The sequence below is a fragment of the Marmota monax genome, unplaced genomic scaffold, assembly GCF_021218885.2.
Source record: "Marmota monax isolate L192 unplaced genomic scaffold, Marmota_monax_Labrador192_F-V1.1 WCK01_AAM20220418_F8-fsc00012, whole genome shotgun sequence".
Lineage (NCBI taxonomy): Eukaryota > Metazoa > Chordata > Mammalia > Rodentia > Sciuridae > Marmota > Marmota monax.
In genome coordinates, this window is record NW_026695227.1 from 17,761,298 (window position 1) to 17,780,653 (window position 19,356).

Genomic DNA, 19,356 nt, shown 5'->3' on the forward strand with positions numbered 1-19,356 from the left:
GCTTAAAGGGTGAAGTTTGAGATGTTACATGTCTCAAATGAACAGTAAACTCTGGTAGTACCTACTATACTTCATAAGGCAACATATACACACATACACAGAACCTTGTATAGTCTTCAAAATGAAGAAAAAACAAAAAAACCCACAGCACCTCATATTCATTAATGCCAAGAGCCAGGTACTAAGTCTTTTAGACATATTCTTAGCTAAGTTTCACAACTGCCCCATGAGACTGACCAATCATCGTCATCATTCCCATTTTACGTGTGTAAAGACAGTCTTTAAAAATAAACGAGAGAGAGAGAGAGAGAGAGAGAGAGAGAGAGAGATCTTAGAGGTAAAATAGCTTATTCAATTGGATAACTTATCCAATCCAGATCAGTTATGAAGTGGTAGCACCAAGGCTCAAACACAGTATTGCCTGACCAAAGACTATGCTTTTTGATGATTTAGCATTTTACCTAATTCAAATTAAATCAAGAACCCAGGAGAAAGCAAAAGCCTTACTGATGGTGGACCAGGATATTACCTGTGTATTTTCTATTGTATCTTGTATTATTATACATGTAGGAGGTTCCAAAAAAAGACCTAATTAAAGGAAGTACATGCCCTACTGCAAAAAAAAAGAAAGAAAAGAAAAAAGTTTCAAGGAGAATGTGTGATTTGGTCCATTGAAAACATATTAAATTTTTTAATTAAAGAGATGTATATCAGTGACCCTGAAAGGAACTGTTATATATAAAAGTCTTATTTTATTTTATTTATTTTTTTTATTTATTTATTTTTTTTTTTTTTAATATTTATTTTTCAGTTTTCGGCGGACACAACATCTTTGTTTGTATGTGGTGCTTAGGATCGAACCCGGGCCGCACACATGCCAGGCGAGCGCGCTACCACTTGAGCCACATCCCCAGCCCCAAAAAGTCTTATTTTAAAATAACAGCATGAACCCATGAATAAATAACCATTCAAGAATTATCAGTGATGAATTCTAAAAACTTAGGTATCTTACCTCTCATCTAAGTGTTCAATCAAATAGGAACAACTGAAGGTGCAAGTAACTTTTTTATTGAGGCACAACAAGGCATTGTAACTTGCCTGAACTTGAGGCAGTCAGTTTAGTAAGCTCAACGTTAATACAGTTAAGGATTAAGTGCAAACAATATACATTCACAGCTTGACTAGCAAGGCTACATCACAATTTATAAAGTGCCAGATTAGTGCTAATTGTCATTCAGCTTGAACTTTTTCACCTAGAGAGGAAAACAAAAAAGTAAGGACCTCCACCTTCCTCTAGGAATGAAAACATTTTCTTAAACCAATCAGTCACCAGGGCAAGGACTACATTTTCTCCAACCCCACTAATTCGAACACCATCCTTTGTCAATTCTGAACTGACTCAATCTTGATAAAGAAGATAGCCTGAAAATGTAGAATATTTCCAACTACTTCCATAAATTGCTCCCCTGTGCAAACGTAACCATATCTGGTCTCCCTGGAAGAGCTGAAGAATTGCATGATTGCTAGCAGTTTCATGGTCTGGAGCACCATCATTGGCATAGGCTGATACCAACACCTCTTCATTCTTCATGAGGTTGACATACAGTGGCACATTCACTGCCAGCTTTAGCATATGGAAAATGAAAACATAAGTGCCATTCACTGGGCAATTGAATCTACCAAGCTGAAGATCAAAAGTCTCCCCCAAGTTATTCAGAAGAAGATCAAACACAATAGGTTGGTCTAAAGTTCCAGGGGCCAGGTTAGAGGTTCTGGCTGCTGAGAAGGCAACTCTCATCTGCTGAGGCAGGGGATAGACGTGTACTGGCAGTATGGTGGCTGCTGGGTTTGTCACTGGCACATCCACAGGGGTCATGCTACGGGAGTCTCCTTGTCCAGAGTCACCACTGTTAAAGGTTTCGTTGTCTCTTTCTGGGCTGCTCACCTGAGAAGAATCACTCCACCCTGCTGTTTTATTAGCAACAGTGAGTTTCTCATAATGAAGCAGTTAGCTTTGAACACAATATTTAACATTAGTCGGCTACTGAAACACAGATAAAGATACATTTTATAGTAAATTCCAAAACAAAAAGCAATAAAAATGTAAATAGCTTATACTTTCTTAGATTTTCTGGAATAGACTTTATAATACTATTCTGAAGCCAAAAGGGACCTAACTAATCTTATCTAATTGTCTTTTTAAAAATTTTCTTAAGAAAATGTGGTCCCCGAAAAGGTTAGATTAAAAGGTTAACAAAAACTTAACCCCAGGTTTAAACATTTTTTACTTCTGTATCTTTTTCCCATAATTCTGACTCAGTTAATTTCTCATGATCCATCTTCTACTCAAAGTAGGTAATATAGAAATAAAATAAAACCTAGATTAAGAAACCAACTTTTAGAACTACTGGCTAATAGCTCTTCAGAGATATTTTGATTTGGTATTAAACCACATGATGAATGCTTATTTTTTATTTCCAAGTTAATGTGACATCAAATAATTTTAATGTGATAGGGGCCATACAAAAATAATGTTTAGGTCAGGTGCAGTGGCACACACCCATAATCCCAGCAACTTGGGAAGCTGAGGCAGAAGGATAGCAAGTTTGAGGTCAGCCTCAGCAACTTAGCAAGGCTCTATGCAATTTAGCAAATCTCTGCCTCAAAAAAATAAAAAAGGGCTGGAGATGTAGCTCAGTGGTAAAGTGCCTCTGGGTTCAATTCCCAGTACCATTAAAAAAAAAAAAAAAAAAGCTTAAATATAAGGCAAAGATGTTGTAAATATTGGTTACTTTTTCAAAAAGAAAAGATTGTTTTTAGGCTGGGGATTTAGTTCAGTATTACTCTTAAGAAAACTAAAACTTTAACAAGATCAATGCTGGAAGCAATACACTTTGGGGGAGAAGTTGGAAGAAGGTGCAGAATGAACTAAAATTATGCTTTTGATAAATAAACTACTCACTTAATGACCCTTACCTCTTGAATTTGCCCGAGGACCACCAGATGTTGTCCCTCCTCGCTTATAACACTGTTGGAAATTATCCTAAAATGAATACATGAATATTCACCTTGGCACCAAAAATGCAGGACAAAAATTAGTTATTACACAGGATTATTGGCTGCTAAGTCTATAAGATTAAAGTCCTTCTAATTCTTTATCTGACCTTCCCCAGCAACCATCAAGAGGCTCAAGATGTTCCCAAACACCAGAAAAAACAAAGCAAAGGCAACAGTGGCAATACTTGCTTCATCTGTTAATTAACCTGACCAATTAGCTATGTATATGCAAAAACAATAAGTCACTTAGAAAACACTATGTAGAAGGTACAATACTAGGTAATGATGGCAATTCAGAAATACTGCATGGTCCTTTGTCCTTCATCTCAATATAAGACATAAAGCAAGAACAAGAACATAAAGCCAGGTGAGGTGGCGCATGCCTTAATTCCAGTGGCTTGGGAGGCTGAGGCAGGAGTATTGCAAGTTCAAAGCCAACCTCATCAACCTAGCAAGGCCCTAAGCAACTTAACCAAACCCAGTCTCAAAAAATAAAAAGGCTGAGGATGTAGCTCAGTGGTTAAGCACCCCTGGGTTCAATCCCACATACCAAAAAAAAAAAAGAACAAATTTTTTCAATCTTGTTTAATTTGTAAATCAAACTGAGAAGACTTTGTTTGTTTGTTTGTTTTTTGATAGATAAAATTAAAAATAATTACATCATGTAAGTGTATTTATTGCCTGGAAATATGATCTAAAATAGAAAAGAATAAATATTCAAGGTGCAATGCTTCTAACTGATTCTCAAGTATGGAAAAAGCATCTCCACATAATCCATGAAAATAATAATTAGAGGTTTTTTTTTTTGGTTTTTTTTTTTTTTTGAGAGAGAGTTTTTTAGTATTTATTTTTTAGTTTTCAGTGGACACAACATCTTTATTTTATTTCTATGTGGTGCTGAGGATCGAACCCAGCGCCCCGCGCATGCCAGGTGAGCGCGTTACCGCTTGAGCCACATCCCCAGCCCAATAACTAGTTTTTTAACTAGTTAATAAGTACAATTTTGGGGAAAAAAACAGGCCAGAAGACATTCAATAAGAATAATTAAGTCTCCTACTCCAGAAGTCCAGAATCTCCTTTCTAATAGCACCAATATCAATTTCTTATGTTTTCTCAAAGAAACTTAAAGCAACACACAAAAACACTGGAACACTGATACTAAGAACAAATAGTTCTATTATGAAGTCTACATTTATCAACACCTTCCCCAAATATAGTCACTGAGGATCATATAATAACAGCTAATATTTGCATGCTTGATATACACTCAGCATTGTGATGTTAAGCACTCATATGTACTGTTAGTTCATCTGATCCTCAAAATATCTCATGGAGAAATCCTCAAAACCCCTCAGAGTTAGATGAATAACTAAGAGATGAGTCCACATCTAACAGATAAGGAACTAGAGCTCAGAAGGCTAAAGGAACATATCTAAGGTCACAAGACGAGAGAACTGATAAAGTAAGAAAGTAAACACACATCATTTAGATTCCAAGGTGTGTCCTTCACTCCTTTTCAATCCTGCCTCTATACAGACATCTACCCTACCTCATGTAACTGAAAGCTCCAGAAGAATAGGTATTTGATATATTAACAACAAAGCTCAGTGTAGTACATATACACATGCACCTCTTCTTTAACGGGGTTATGTCTTGAAAAACACATCATACATTGAAAATATTGTAAGCCATGTAAGTATACAAGAGAAAATTGAACACTTTAAAAAAAAAAAAAAAACTAACCATTCCTTTAAATATATATATATATTCTTTTAAATATATATATATTTAAATATATATCTATATATTTAGTTGTAGACAGACACAATACCTTTATTTTATTTGTTTTTATGTGGTGCTGAGGATTGAACCCAGTGCCCCACACAAGCAAGGCAAATGATCTCCTGAACTACAACCCCAGCCCAAAACTGATCATTCTTAAAAATGTTTAAGAATATGCAATTTGTAAAAAAAAGAAACTAAATAATCACAATAAAGACACATGTTCCCCCCCCCCCCAGCAAAAAAAATATTGTAACTTAAAAGGCATTTAATATACCTAACCTACTGAACATCACTGGTAAGTAGCACAGTATACTACACAGTATAATTGGTTGTTTACCCTCATGACTGCACAAATGACTAGCCCTCTGGCCACTGCCCATGATCATGAGAGAGTATCAAAATTCAAAATCTGAAATAGACTTTCTACTAAATGTATATCACTTTCAGTCATCATAAAGTCAAAAAAAATCATTAAGTTAAACCACCTTAATTTGGGGACCATCAGTACATATTCAAAATCTTATAAAAGTCCAAAATGGAAAATACTGATGTGGTATAAATTTATATCTAGGATACCAATGACTGCCTCTTCCTGGTTTGTAAACTTTTTTGGGGCAGCCAGTGGGAGGCGGGGGGCTGTGTGCGTGTGTGTGCGCTGGGTAGTTGAACCCAGGGCCTCATGCATACTAAGCAAGCAATCTATCACTAAGCTACACCCAACACAGCCACACCCCTTTTAAAAAAAAATAAATTTATATCCATATATGACCAATAACAGGAAGTTTCAAGGTTTGTTAAAGCAAAATGTCTAACATCCTATCCAGTCTTCCATCAGATGTAGTGATGGAAGATGTTTTGATTTATTTCAATTAGAATAAAAGACAACAACAACAAAAAAAGAGCTCTGTTAATTAAGCAAGCTAAGTTAAAGGCAATATGGTAAAGTTGAGATCATGAGGTTTGGAGTTAAGAAACTCACATTCCAATCTAAGTTCTACAATTTACTTGCTGAATGACCTTAGATAAGTAGAGAAGTTACTTAACCTCTGAACCCCCAGCTCCTTTTTCAAGGTGAAGGATTAAATGGGCTAATGTGAACATGATTACTAAAGTCCTTAACACCTTTAAATTCCAAATAACCAGTAGCTGACATTTATCTTCCTTGGGTGACTGGGAAAGCTTCCAAATCAACACTCCATAGGACTTAAAATAGTTCTAGAGCTAAGAACACACTTGTACAAAACAGATTATTACTGTTATAGTTTAATCACCAGCTTAACACCAACAACTGTAATTCTATTCAACTATAACAACTAGTCTTACTTACCCTTTGGGAGTAAGGTGTTCCAGGATATTCTCTAGCTTGGAACTGCAGCTGGCTATAATTTCCATTGGAAATTGAAGGTGGTCCTCTGTAAGTATCAAAACCTAACAAATAAACAAACAATAAACCAATGAATAAAGCATACTAAATTAATGTGCACATACAAATATGTAACAAATCTGTTATATTATAATGCATCAACAAAAAAATGAGTGAAAAAAGCATATTAAACTATACCACTGCAAAAGATAAACTGACCCTGTAAAGCCATCATTACCTCTTTAAGCAAAGACATTAAAATTGCTCCCACAGTAAAAATACATTTATAAAATATCACTGACTTTAAACAAGCCCAGTTTAGAAATTTGCTGCCACTGGAATACAGGTAGGGTATAGGAAAAAGTGGTGGTAGGGCAATTAGGGGTACTTGAGGCTTCTGTCTTGAATATTTTGCTAATACTAAGCAGTAATTAAAATACTTGGGATCATAACTAAAACTTAATATCACTATCATAGTTTCAAATTCTGTGTTCCTGTGTGTAGTAGGATTAGACAAATAATTAGAAAATAGATATTATCTAATTGTGACATATTTTTTGACAAAGTTAACAGAAAAAGAAACTATTCAAATACAAAAGCCAAACTTATCCCTAGAAAAACAAGATTGACCATTCTATTTAGTAAGCAGCAGGATTAATCTGTTCTTCAAAAAGGTAGTTCTGTTATAGAGAGCAGGCATACTATGTAGAAGACCCCCATTTCATTACAAATGGCAATGACAAAACAGAAAAAGGTAAAAACGGATTGAGCCAGGTAAATATACAGACAAAATAATTCAGTACAATTAAAGTTGATTCACAGCATACCTTTATAACTACCAGGGGACCTATATGAATTGGTCAGTAATCTCCCACCACGAGTACATCCTCTCACAGATCCCCGGCTGTTGACAAATGGCTGAGCAGGTCTGGGAAATACATTCGTCTGTGCTGGGTAAAAGGCAAGGCTACCATTGCTTACTTGAACAGTTCCATCAGGATGATAATTTGAAGCTTAAGGAAACAGTTAAGAGTTAAATGGTAATAAAGGTCAGATACACTTTATATGTAAAAAAAATCAATAATCAAAACCTTTAATATATTTTCTCCCTTTAAAAAGAAAATGATTTAAGTGATGAAGCCACTACAAGAGAAACTAGGAAAACTACCCATTCATAATAGCCTCAAAAAAAAAAAAAAATACTTGGAAATCAATCTAACAAAAGAGGTAAAAGACCTCTACAATGAAAACTACAGAACACTAAAGAAAGAAATTGAAGAAGACCTTAGAAGATGGAAAGATCTCCCATGCTCTTGGATAGGCAGAATTAATATTTTCAAAATGGCCATGGGCTGGGGCTGTAGCTTAGTGACAGAGCACTTGCCTAGCATGTGTGGGGCACTGGGTTCGATAAAAATAAACAAATAAAATAAAAGTATGCTGTCCATACACAACTGCAAAAAAATGTTTTAAAAATGGCCATACTACCAAAAGCATTATACACATTTAATGCAATTCCTATTAAAATCCCAATGATATTCTTCACAGAACAATTGAAATTCATTTGGGAGAAAGGAAAAAAAAACCCAGAATAGCCAAAGCATCTTAGCAGGAAGAGTGAATCAGGAGGCATCACAATACCAGAGCTTAAACTATACTATAGAGGAACAGTAACAAAAATGGCATGGTATTGGCACCAAAATAGAAATGTAGACCAATGGTACAAAACAGAACACACAAAGACAATCTCCCATAAATCCAGTTATCTTATACAAAGGTGCCAAAAAACATACATTGGAGAAAAGACAGTCTATTCAACAAATGGTGTTGGGAAAACTAGAAATCCCTATGTAGCAAAATTAAATTAAAACTCTATCTCACCCTGCACAAAAACCAACTCAAAATGGATCAAAGAGAGACACTAGAACAGAAATCCTGCACCTAATAGAAAAAAGAGTAGGCCCAAATCTTCATCATGTCAGCTTAGGATCTGACTTCCTTAACAAGACTCCTGAAGCACAAAAAGTAAAATTAAAAAAAAAAAAATCAATAAATGGGATGGATTCAATCAATAATGTGAAGAGAGAGCCTACAGAATGGGAGAAAATCTTTACCACATGTACCTCAGATAGAGCACTAATCTCCAGGATATATAAAGAACTCAAAAAACTTAACTCCCAAACAACAAATAACCCAAATGGGCTAAGGAGCTGAACAGACACTTCAGAGAAGAAGAAACATAATCAATCAACAAACATGAAAAAATGTTCATCATCTCTAGCAATTAGAGAAATGCAAATCAAAACTACTCTAAATTTCATCTCACTCCAGTCAGAATGGCAATTATCAAGAATATAAGCAATAATAAGTGTTGGTGAGGATGTTGGGGAAAAGGAACACTCATGCATTGCTGGTGGGACTGCAAATTGGTGCAACCACTCTGGAAAGTGTTATAGAGATTCCTCAGAAAACTGGGAATGTAACCACCATTTGACCCAGCTATCCCATTCCTTGGTTTATACCAAAAGGACTTAAAAATCAGCATACTACAGTGACATAGCCACATCAATGTTTATAGCAGCTCAATTCACAATAGCTAAACTGTGGAACCAACCTAGATGCCCTTCAACAGATGAATAAAGAAAATGTGGCATTTATACACAATGAATTTTACTCAGCCTTAAAGAAGAATGAAATTATGGCATTTGCAGGTAAATGGATGGAAGTAGGGAATATCACACTAAGTGAATTGAGCCAATTGCAAAAAAACAAAGCCTAAATATTTTCTGATAAGCAGATGCTGGTCCATAGTGGGTGGGGGTGAGTTTAGGGAAGAATGAAGGAACTTTAGATTGTGCAGAAGGGAGTGAGAAGAGGGGTGGGGCATTGGGGATGGGAAAGACAGTAGAAGGAGACAAACATTATTACCTGATATACATGTATGATTACACTACTGCTGTGACTCAGCACCTCTACAGCAAGAGGAATGAGAAGTTATGCTCCATTTGTGTATAATGTGTTAAAATGCATTCTACTGTCATGTATAACTAATTAGAACAAATAAAAATAAATTGCAGGGGCTGAGGTGTGGCTCAGTGGTAGAGTGCTTGCCTAACATGTGTGAGGCACTGGATTCTATCCTCAGCACATTAAAGATAGTAGAGGATAGGAAAGGTAGCAGAATACAACAGTTACTAATAGGGCATTATGTAAAAATGTAGATGTGTAACCGACGTGATTCTGCAATCTGTATTTGGGGTAAAATTGGGAGTTCAAAACCCACTTGAAGCAAATGAATGAAATATGATATGTTAAGAGCTTTGTAATGTTTTGAACAACCAATAAAAAAAAATATATAGACCTTTATAGTCTCTAGTGCATATCAATTTTTTTCTAATTTACCAAATGGTGAATTATAAAGAAAAGGCAAAAATGAGAATTTTAATGAACTCAGCAAGCACTGGCCTTCTGTAATGTTGCTTACTTGGAATATATCAATTGATATTAAACTGAGACACTTTCCAAAATGTAATGTTTTGAACATGTATCAGTTTTGCACAAGACAATAAAGGCTTTCTTAGGAACAATAAAAATAAATAAATAAATAAATAAGTGAATGAATAAATAAATTTTAAAAATAAATAAATTGCAAAAAAGTGATTTTTGTGTGTGTATATGAGAGAAATGAGTATGATTTATTATTTCTTATAAATGAAAGAAATTTGACACATGCTACAACATCAATGAACTGTGAAAAAAATTATACTAAGTGAAAAAAGCCACTTCCAAAGGACAAATATTGAATAATATAACAGGAAGCTAAAGTAGTTAAATTCATAAAGACACAAAAGTAAAATAGTGGTTGTCATGAGCTGGAGAGGGAGGAGAAGAGGGAGTTCATGTTAAATGATTCTAGTTTCAGTTGGGAAAGACAAAGTTTTAGAGATGGATTATGGTGATGGCTGCACAACACAAATGCAGTTAATGTCACTTAGCTGTACACTTTAAAAATGGTTAGAATAGTCAGGTTCATGTTATGTATATTTTACCATGATTTTAAAAATAATAAGCTAACCTTTCAGGCCAGGGAGTAGAAGAAAATTAGTCCTAATTCATAGAATTCATAATTGAAAAAGCATATGACAAAATATTATTTATGTAGATCACCTGCCCTATATTTCAACAAAATAGGTGAGAACAGAATGAGGTCCCTGTGGTTAGAGATTTATAATTACTATCTCTTTACCATTTTATTGAAAAGTACCAACAAGCTGGGCATGTTGGCACACACCTGTAATCCCAGCTAAACAGGAGGCTGAAGCAGGAGGATCACAAATTCAAGGCTAGTCTGGGCAACTTAGTGAGCCCCCGTCTCAAAATATAAAATAAAAACAGCCGGGGATGTAACTCAGCAGTAGAGCACTTGCCTAGCATGAGTGAGGCCATGGTTTAATCCCCAATATGGAAGAAAAAAAATGCTCAGTTCACTTGCTCAGACATTAAGTTTCAGAAAAGTGAACAAGGAGTTGAAATACCAACACTGAAAATCTACAAGAGCTCCTTTAAGAAATAAGTACAAAGTTGCCTATTTCATAATTTAAAGTAGCATAAAAGATCAAAATATTCTTCTTTCTCTGTTAACAGTATAATAAGCATACTAAGTTATATCTTCACATTAATCAATGTTGTATGTAAGAGAGGGAAAGGCCAGATAATTTTTTCACCACAGACAAAGGGTTAACACAATGGTTTCAAAATCTTCGTGCACTGCATATGGTAGCACACACCTGTAATCCCAGCTGCTTGGGAGGCTGAGGCAGGAGGATTGTAAGTTCAAGGCCAGTCTCAGCAATTTAACAAGGCCCTTTATCAAAATAAAATATGAAAAAAAGAGCTGGGGATATGGTTCAGTGGCTATCCCTGGTACCAAGGTCGGGGGGTGGGGGGGAATCTTCACACAGTCAGAAAGTACCCTATCTACCTCAGTGGAGTGCTCAAAGCAATTAGATTTTAAAAAACACAACCCTACAAGGTTAAATCAGCCATCAAAGTTCTGCCTCTCTATAAAAGTTCAAATTAACAGGTGAACTTAACTAAAGAGAAACAAAGACACTCAGTGCTTCTCAACACTTTAGAAAGGTTTATTGGACAAGAAAGAACGTCTTGAGTGTCACTACAGACTTCCTTTCCATTTAATTACCTGTTACCAAAATCTTCAAAATATATGCAAAGATCTTACCAGTTTCTTGAGACATGCCAGTTGGTTCTACATGTATTGCTGGCAGTTGGCACTGGGGTGGCGTTTGTGTACTTGCTGTAGTAAAACTTTGATTGTAGCCAGGTGTATAAGGGGATTCTTTAATTTCCTGTTCTTTCCGTGGAGGCAGAGGTGCATTAACATTAAATACCTTAAAAGATAAGGGTAAATAAGGCCATTTGTGAATGTTTATAGGAAATACCTAAGGATAGCATTCATCAAACTACAATATTTTGATATTTCTATTTGTATAAAGGACTTGAATAGACATTTCTCCAAAGAAGACAAATAAGCACATGAAAACATAATCAACACACTTAGTCATGAGGAAAATGTAAACCATAATAAGATGCCACTTCATACCCATTAGGACAGCTATTATCAAAAGACAAAACACAAGTGGTATCAAGGATGTGGAGAACATACATTGCTTGTGGGAATGTAAAATGATGCAGTCATGAAAAACATTACAATGGTTCCTCAAAAAGTGAAACATAAACAACCATATGATCCACCAACTTCACTTCTAGGTATGCACCCAAAATAACTAAAGCATGGACTGGAATAGATATTTGTAGACCTGTGTATTTAGCAACATTATTCATAACTGACAAAAGGTAGAAACAACCCAAGAGCCCGCCAACAGATGAATGAATAAACAAGATATATACATAAAATGAAATGTTCTTTAACCAGAGGAAGGAATGAGAATCTGATGCATGAACCTTGAAGTACTACACAAAGTGAAAGAAGCCAGATACAAAAGAACAAGTATTGCATGATTTCACTTATGTGAGGTACCTAGAATAGGTAAATTTATTGATATAGAACATGGAATAGAGGTTACCACAGGCTGGGGAGGGGGAGGAATAACAACTTACTACTTAATGAGTACAATGTTTCTGTTTGGTATCATGAAAAAAGTTTTGAAAATAGTAGAGAGGGTTACACACAATATGAATGTATTTAATGCCACTGAATTACACACTTTAAAATTATTATAATGGTAAATTAAATTCCATTTAATTCCAGACAGAACTGACACCAAAGAGTAAATGTTAAACGTCCTATTAAGCTATCATAATAAGGCTTACTGAGAATAAAAGTTATATAGAAGAAAGGGATCCTGTTTATTTTTTTTTTTAATTTTTATTGTTGGTTGTTCAAAACATTACATAGTTCTTGATATATCATATTTCACACTTTGATTCAAGTGGGTTATGAACCCCATTTTTACCCCGTATACAGATTGCAGAATCACATCAGTTACACTTCCATTGATTTACATATTGCCATACTAGTGTCTGTTGTATTCTGCTGCCTTTCCTATCCTCTACTATCCCCACTCCCTTCCCCTCCCCTCCCCTCTTCTCTCTACCCCCTCTACTGTAATTCATTTCTCCCCCTTGTATTATTTTTCCCTTTCCCCTCACTTCCTCTTGTATGTACTTTTGTATAACCCTGAGGGTCTCCTTCCATTTCCATGCAATTTCCCTTCTCTCTCCCACCTCTCATCCCTGTTTAATGTTAATCTTCTTCTCATGCTCTTCGTCCCTACTCTGTTCTTAGTTACTCTCCTTATATCAAAGAAGACATTTGGCATTTGTTTTTTAGGGATTGGCTAGCTTCACTTAGCATAATCTGCTCTAATGCCATCCATTTCCCTGTAAATTCTATGATTTTGTCATTTTTTAATGCAGAGTAATACTCCATTGTGTATAAATGCCACATTTTTTTTATCCATTCGTCTATTGAAGGGCATCTAGGTTGGTTCCACAGTCTTGCTATTGTGAATTGTGCTGCTATGAACATCGATGTAGCAGTGTCCCTGCAGCATGCTCTTTTTAGGTCTTCAGGGAATAGACCGAGAAGGGGAATAGCTGGGTCAAATGGTGGTTCCATTCCCAGCTTTCCAAGAAATCTCCATACTGCTTTCCAAATTGGCTGCACCAATTTGCAGTCCCACCAGCAATGTACAAGTGTACCCTTTTCCCCACATCCTCGCCAGCACTTGTTGTTGTTTGACTTCATAATGGCTGCCAATCTTACTGGAGTGAGATGGTATCTTAGGGTGGTTTTGATTTGCATTTCTCTGACAGCTAGAGATGGTGAGCATTTTTTCATGTACTTGTTGATTGATTGTATGTCCTCCTCTGAGAAGTGTCTGTTCAGGTCCTTGGCCCATTTGTTGATTGGGTTATTTGTTTTCTTATTGTCTAATTTTTTGAGTTCTTTGTATACTCTGGATATTAGGGCTCTATCTGAAGTGTGAGGAGTAAAGATTTGTTCCCAGGATGTAGGCTCCCTATTTACCTCTCTTATTGTTTCTTTTGCTGAGAAAAAACTTTTTAGTTTGAGTAAGTCCCATTTGTTGATTCTAGTTATTAACTCTTGTGCTATGGGTGTCCTATTGAGGAATTTGGAGCCCGACCCCACCGAATGTAGATCGTAGCCAACTTTTTCTTCTATCAGACGGCGTGTCTCTGATTTGATATCAAGCTCCTTGATCCATTTTGAGTTAACTTTGGTGCATGGTGAGAGAAAGGGATTCAGTTTCATTTTGTTGCATATGGATTTCCAGTTTTCCCAGCACCATTTGTTGAAGATGCTATCCTTCCTCCATTGCATGCTTTTAGCCCCTTTATCAAATATAAGATAGTTGTAGTTTTGTGGATTGGTTTCTGTGTCCTCTATTCTGTACCATTGGTCCACCCGCCTGTTTTGGTACCAGTACCATGCTGTTTTTGTTACTATTGCTCTGTAGTATAGTTTGAAGTCTGGTATCGCTATACCGCCTGATTCACACTTCCTGCTTAGCATTGTTTTTGCTATTCTGGGTCTTTTATTTTTCCATATGAATTTCATGATTGCTTTCTCTATTTCTACAAGAAATGCCGTTGGGATTTTGATTGGCATTGCATTAAACCTATAGAGGAAAAGGATCCTTTTTAAAAAACTAAAATAATTTATTACTTCCTGAATTTTTACTATGTGGCAAGCAATAACCTTCCAGAACCTGGTCATAATTTACAAAAGAACATTTCTGTTACCTTGGCTTTCTTACCTTGCTCCATTTTTCCTTATATTACATGGCATCTGATAATATATATATTTGTCTTTCTAAATCTCCCACTTCTAGTAATAATAATATAATAAATTATTATTTAATTTGCAATAATAAAAATGCAAACTTCTTGAGAAAAGACCTATTTTTAATTGCTATAATCCCAGTGATTTTGATCTGGCTTCATAACTACATGTCTAATGAATGAATAAATGAGAACTGATCTGAACTTGAAAGGCTTCAAAACAGGCAGAACACAGAGGCATGAGCAAATAGGTACTGTGCCAACAATGAGCAAGCCAAGCCCATTAGGGGACTGGTTTGACAAGTTATACAAGACTACAAAGGTATTGAGTGTCAGGCAAAAGACTCAATTTCATTCTGTAATGGACCACTGCTTGCTTTCAATTAGGCAAAAGAAAAAGTAAACCCAATGTGGCAAAACTGTGTAGGATGGACTGACAGGGAAAGAGGAAAAGCAAGGAAACTAAGATATTCTAATTGCTTAAGCACAGAGTGAAAAGATTGGTGAATTCGGGTGTTGAACTTCACCAGCCTATCCCTACATTGTGCCTGCTTCCCATTGCCACTCCAAGGGCCCCCCCCCACACACACACACCCCATCATCACTCCAAAGGAGCTGGAGTGGAACACTGAGCCAATTAGGCTCACTAACACCCCTACAGACTGTTTCATGCTACTGTGTTTAGAGAATAAATGTAGAAATCTAACTGCAATATTATCATTAAAAAAAGAGAAAAAAAGTTTTAAGCCAGACATGGTAGCACACACCCATAATCCCAACAAATCAGGAAGTTAAGGAAGGAGGATCACAAGTTTGAGGTCAGCATCGACAACTTAGCAAGAACCTGTCTCAAAAAAATAAAAAATGGTTGGGGATGTAGCTCAGTTGTAAAGTGCCCCTGGGTTCAATCCCCAGCATGATAAATAAATAAATAAATAAAGTTTAAAACTATAATTTGTAAAGAAATACATAATTCAGAACACCAAACAAATCTGAATAAATCTCTACGAACAAGCATGAGACCAGGATGAAACCAAATGAAATCTCCAATAACGAAGTGAGGTGCTAAGCAAGTCTGTGCCCTGAGTTTCAGGTTACTAATGCTAAGAACATTGCTAGTACCCTTTTAGTAATGATTAGTATTATTAAGCTGTTCCTAGAAACAGACGTTTTTCACCTACACATTTTCATCCCTTTTTTGCTGTGCAGGGTACTGAATCAACCACATATTTTATTTGTCTGATATAGGCCTTCAGCTTTGCCTGCTAGTTTTCAGAGTGGGAACAATGCTCTGATAAAAGACCCATTCAAAATTCTAGGGACTGGGGATTTAATACTCCTCTGTCAAAAACAGTATGTCAACTAGACAAATGTAAATTCTAACCACCTAAATAAGAATACAAAAGGCAAACTTTTCACATAGCACTAATAATAGATGTAAGAGAAACAAAGACTCTTAAGCAGAATAATGAATAATTAACTGTGATCATCATTCCCGGTTCATACTCACTGTCTGCATGGCTTGAAAGGGTGCTGTGTTAATGGTTATTGAACTAGTACTTGCTGGAGGTGACTGGAAGCCCTGTTCAGAACCCTTTGCCATGGAAGGACTTGGAGCAGCTAGTGAAGACGGTGGCTTGCTTGGGGGAACTGCTGCCTGCAGGGAAGAAATGCAACATCAGCCAATCACCTGCCATATAACAAGCAGTTCACTTACACTAAACCCCAAACTGGCGCAAGTCAGCAAGTTCTTTAGGATGACATTTGGACACAGGAATGCAAAAGAATAGCTTTTGCTTACAATTTCAAATCTCAATTGCTGAGGATGCACACTAGTATTTGCTTTGCACAGCCTGCTGACTAAGTCAAAGAGTCTTACTGATAATCAGTCTAACAAAAGAGGGGCTGACCTTTTTACAAGCATCTAATCATTTCTGAACCCTGAAATACCATTTTCCAGTTAAGAATCTAATGTTATTCCAAATTTATACAGTGGAATTGAGCTTAAGAAAAATCTTGGTTACTTCTTTAGTGTTAATTTTTCTCTGTTTTAAAGACTTATTAGTGGATTTCTGAATCAGTTAACTAAAAAAAGAAAGCCAATCCTGACCTATTTTAATTAATCTTTAAGGAAACAATTAGTTCTTGACATAACAGACTATGAAGACGAAGACTTCTAAAAAGATAGCAAAACCAGGCTGGGGCTGGGGCTCAGCAGTAGTACACTTGCCTGGCATGTGTGAAGCACTAGGTTCAATTTTCAGCACCACATATAAATAAATAAAGGTCTATCAACAACTTAAAAATATTTTAAAAAGATAGATAATAAAACTCAATTCCAATTAGTTATGAAGCAGATACCTGTGGTCACTTGGTAAAAATCACTATCTACTTTTTTTTCAATACTGGAGATTGAACCCAGGGATTCTTTACTACTTAGCTACATCCCCAGTCCTTTTAGTATTTTATAAGGTAGGGTTTCCCTAAGTTGCCAAGGCTGGCCTTGAATTTGAGGTCTTCCTGCCTCAAGTTCCCAAGTAGTTGAGATTACAGGTGTGCACCACCACCACATCCAACTGATTTGCCACTATTTTTTTTTTTTTTGAGTACTAGAAATCAAACCCAGAGGTTCTTAACCATTGAGCCACACCCCCAGCCTTTTTAATTTTTTTATTTTGAGACAAGACCTCACTAAATTGCTAAGGCTGGCCTGAAACTTGTGATCCTCCTGCCTCAGCCTCCTGAGCAACTGAAATTACAGGCATCTGCCACCACACCCAGCTTCTTCCCCCATCTTTTTAAAATGAAGAACCAAATCTCAATTTAGACCAAGGTAGCGCCATAAAAACTAATGATTGTGGGGCCGGGGTTGTGGCTCAGTCGTAGAGTGTTCACCTAGCACATGCATGGCTCTGGGTTCAATCCTCAGCACCACATAAAAAAATAAATTAAATAAAGTTTTTTTTTTTCAACTACAACTAAAAAAAATAAATATTTTGAAAAAACTAAAAACTAATGATTGTGTGTTTTGGTTTTTTTTTTTAGTTTTTTTTTTTAAGTTATCAATGGACTTTTTTTTTTTTTTTTCCTATGTGGTGCTTAGAATCAAACCCAGTGCTTCACACATGCCAGGCAAGAGCTCTACCTCTGATCCACAACCTCAGCCCCTCTATGTTTTCTTGTATTGTATAATGAATATTTCTATATAATAGCACACCCAAAATAAAACTAATAGTTGTTAAATTGTCCTTCAAAATTCATTTTATCCTGCTATGTCTGTCTCAAAGATTTGCTCAAACATCAAAATCTATAACTCAGAACAGTTTGTAATCCCAGCAGCTCAAGAGGCTGAACAGGAGGTTCATGAGTTCAAAGCCAGACTCAACAACTTAGCAAGGCCCTAAGCAACTCAGCAGGACCATGTCTCTAAATAAAATATAAAAAAGTGCTGGTGCAGGGTGTGGTAGCTATTGGTGCACACCTATAATCCCAGCAGCTGGGGAGGCTGAGGCAGGAGGATTACAAGTTCAAGGCCAGCCTCAGTGAAAGTGAGGCACTAAGCAACTCAGTGAGACCCTGTTTCTAAGTAAATCACAAAACAGGGCTCGGGATGTATCTCAGTGGTCAAGTGCTCCTGAGTTCAACCCCAAGTTCAATCCCCGTACCAGGAAAAAAAAAAATACTAGAAATGTTGCTCAGTGGTTAAGCACCTCTGGGTTCAATTCCTGGCACGCACGCACGCACACGCACGCACACACACACACCAAAAAAAAAACAAAAACTGAAAGCACAAAACCTAATATTGTCAAATAAGCCAAAAGAGTAACTCACAACTGAACTAACATTAATCAGTTTTATTTGATTTTGTTCCAGAAATTAAACGCAGGGGCATTTAACCACTGAGCCACATCCCCAGCCCCTTTTAACTTTTTTTATTTTGGACAGGATCTTATGAAGTTGCTTAGGACCTCACTAAGCTACTAAGGCAAGCTTTAAACTTATAAACCTCCTGCCTCAGCCTTCTGAGCCACAGAGATTACGGGCATGAACTACCATACCCAGCTTTTGAATTAGCATTAATTTTTTTTTTTTTTTTTTTTTTGGTACTAGGGATTGAACTCAGGGACACTCAACCACTGAGCCACATCCGCATCCTACTTTTGTATTTTATTTAGAAACAGGGTCTCACTGAGTTGCAAAGCGCCTGGCCATTGCTGAAGCTGGCTTTGAACTCTCGATTCTCCTGACTCAGCCTCCTGAGCCACTGGGATTACAGGTGAGAACTGCCACACTGGGCTAGCATTAATCTTAATCCTAAAAATTATTGTCTTCAGTCATGAAAAAATAAAAACTTGTCCAGGTTTTCCTTAGGGAAATCTGGCCTACTCTTACCTAAAACTTTTTACTTTTCTATATGAAAAATTCAATATTTATTACAAAAGATAAGGCAATATACTATTAAATTTACCTATATGGCAAAGCCACTGTAAAGTTACCTAGAAAAGTTCTAGGACCACAACATCTATAAAGTCATACCTTAATAAATTAAACATTACATCATTCAACTAATCATTCCTGTAATTCATAAAATAAACTAGTTTTGCTATTCTTTTAGGAAGAAAAGAATTTAAGACCATTAGCCTTTTATTACCTCAGGAGTCTCTGAGGTCACAAATTCTGTTTCAGATCCCGTTGAAGCCTGATCAGCAGTAACCAAGCAAGCATTTGAGCTACAAGTAACTGGAGAAGCAGTAGCCTAGACACAAGAAGACATAAAATACTGTAAAAAAAAAAAAAAGTCATAT

At 36.3% G+C, this 19,356-nt stretch overlaps 1 protein-coding gene across 14 annotated transcripts in view; it reads right to left on the reverse strand.

The window, feature by feature from the left end:
• Positions 1-1,046: 1,046 nt before the first annotated feature.
• Caprin2 (caprin family member 2) overlaps positions 1,047-19,356 on the reverse strand; it is a 47,705-nt gene continuing 29,395 nt past the window's right edge. For 7 of the 14 annotated variants that reach the window (XM_046436186.2, XM_058576425.1, XM_046436185.2 and 4 more), the window contains 7 exons: positions 19,203-19,307; positions 16,062-16,208; positions 11,445-11,613; positions 7,033-7,218; positions 6,170-6,270; positions 2,977-3,043; positions 1,047-1,968 (listed from right to left, as the gene is read on the reverse strand). In XM_046436186.2, coding sequence (XP_046292142.1) covers positions 1,400-1,968; positions 2,977-3,043; positions 6,170-6,270; positions 7,033-7,218; positions 11,445-11,613; positions 16,062-16,208; positions 19,203-19,307 — 1,344 coding nt within the window. In that variant the 3' untranslated portion in view covers positions 1,047-1,399. Of the gene's footprint in view, positions 2,013-2,976; positions 3,044-6,169; positions 6,271-7,032; positions 7,219-11,444; positions 11,614-16,061; positions 16,209-19,202; positions 19,308-19,356 lie in introns of all 14 variants that reach the window. The other 7 variants (XM_046436184.2, XM_046436193.2, XM_046436192.2 and 4 more) reach the window with 7 other exon arrangements.